This window comes from Aegilops tauschii, chromosome 6 (assembly GCF_002575655.3).
Source record: "Aegilops tauschii subsp. strangulata cultivar AL8/78 chromosome 6, Aet v6.0, whole genome shotgun sequence".
In the NCBI taxonomy this organism is placed as follows: domain Eukaryota; kingdom Viridiplantae; phylum Streptophyta; class Magnoliopsida; order Poales; family Poaceae; genus Aegilops; species Aegilops tauschii.
Window position 1 is genome coordinate 491,270,006 of NC_053040.3, and position 1,582 is coordinate 491,271,587.

Below are 1,582 nucleotides of genomic sequence, written 5' to 3' on the forward strand. Positions count from 1 at the left end.
ACAGGACAGCAATCAACCGATGCCAATTTAACCCGACACACAGCAACCCGCTACAAGTTACAGGACAGCATAACATCCACATGAACACAACAGGCAAGCACTGTCGAACGGATCTTTGGCATCTTCATCAGCAGTCTAGAGCAAAACCCTACCAATTCCTTATATGAACAAGCCTAGCCCAATCACGAAAGCCATCAGGTCGATGTCGACAGTCACACAGCTACAGAACTGATGGCGTACAACAATTCGCAACTGACACAATCCATCCATATAACATACCACAATCCGAGACGGCTTGAGAGAAAAATCAAAGGAACCATTTGCAAGCATTGCATCGGCCATTTCCACTCATCAGGGATCTATATGCTGTGGCAAGCAACAACTCATTGCATGAACAGGTCGACAGGTGATATGCCCCGCATCGATCTGTTCATCGCGGAGCGTAGAACCATCCACAGGGCAGCAATTCAACGACAGATATATAGAGATTGATCCATGATCCGACACATCGACCCGCTACGAACGGAATTACCACACGACGGCATGATGATATATTCACATGAACACAAACAACAGGCATGGTAATGGCATACACACACACGCAGACATACTACTAGTTCAATTAATTTAAACATGGCCGGCCAGCAGTAAAATCGACAGGATTTATTAGTCGGCCACGAGCGACGAGCAGCAGTTCACCAGATCTAGAGCAGAGGACGCGGACGAGAGGAGGAGTAAGGCGTACGCAAGCGATGGATGGGGGGAGGGAGCGGGTCACACGGGCGGGAGGGGAGGCTCCTGCTCCTGCCCCTCCTCCTTGCCGGCGGCGACGGCGGGGGCGGGGGCGGCGTCGAGCTGGGGCTGGTCGGAGGGGGCGGCGGCCGCGAGCATGAGGGCGTCGGCGTCGTCGTCGTCGTCGTCGTCGGTGGAGAGGTTGATGCAGGAGCAGCGCTCGAGCGAGGCGAAGAAGGCGGAGGTGACGCCGGCGCCGAACCAGCTCGCCCAGCCCTGATCCATCGGCGGCGACGCGATCTGCTTGATTGCTAGGGTTGGGTCAGCGGGGTGGGGGGATGGGAGACGGGGAGGCGACTAGGCGAGAGCAGAGAGGACTGCTGGAGGGGAGGGGAATGGGGATTTGGCGAGATCCACGGGATACTTCTCCCCAACCCCAACCCAAATACCAAATATAAAATCCATGAAGACCATACTAACTATGACACATATCTTTTTGCGCAAAATTACATGAAGTACTATATCATCGTCATAAATTTAAAAGGAAGTGAAGACGTCATCGTCGGTCCGACCAGAGGACATGTGGTTTGGCACACGGATTTAATGTGCGAGGCACGCATTAGAGCGCCGTGAAGTGGAGGACGGTTGTGCCTTACCCTTTCGGAGCAAAAACCTCGCACCTTGTGTGTCGGCTTGTCACTCTCGGTCACGCCTCCTCCTCCATCGCCGCATGGCCTCGCCTTGTTGGCTCACTACACATGCCCGGTTCATCCTTCCCCCCCCGTGTGTTTGGTGGTGGTTCTTGGCACAGTTGAAGAGAAAGTTGCGATTGCGATCCATCGAGTCTTCG

The 1,582-nt window shown here is 54.2% G+C and overlaps 1 protein-coding gene across 1 annotated transcript; it reads right to left on the reverse strand.

The window, feature by feature from the left end:
* Nucleotides 1-462: 462 nt before the first annotated feature.
* On the reverse strand, nt 463-1,168 carry LOC109785957 (uncharacterized). The gene has a single exon (XM_020344543.4). It carries the CDS (start codon nt 1,015-1,017, stop codon nt 775-777), a length of 243 nt encoding a protein of 80 aa, XP_020200132.1. The 5' UTR covers nt 1,018-1,168; the 3' UTR covers nt 463-774.
* Nucleotides 1,169-1,582: the final 414 nt, after the last annotated feature.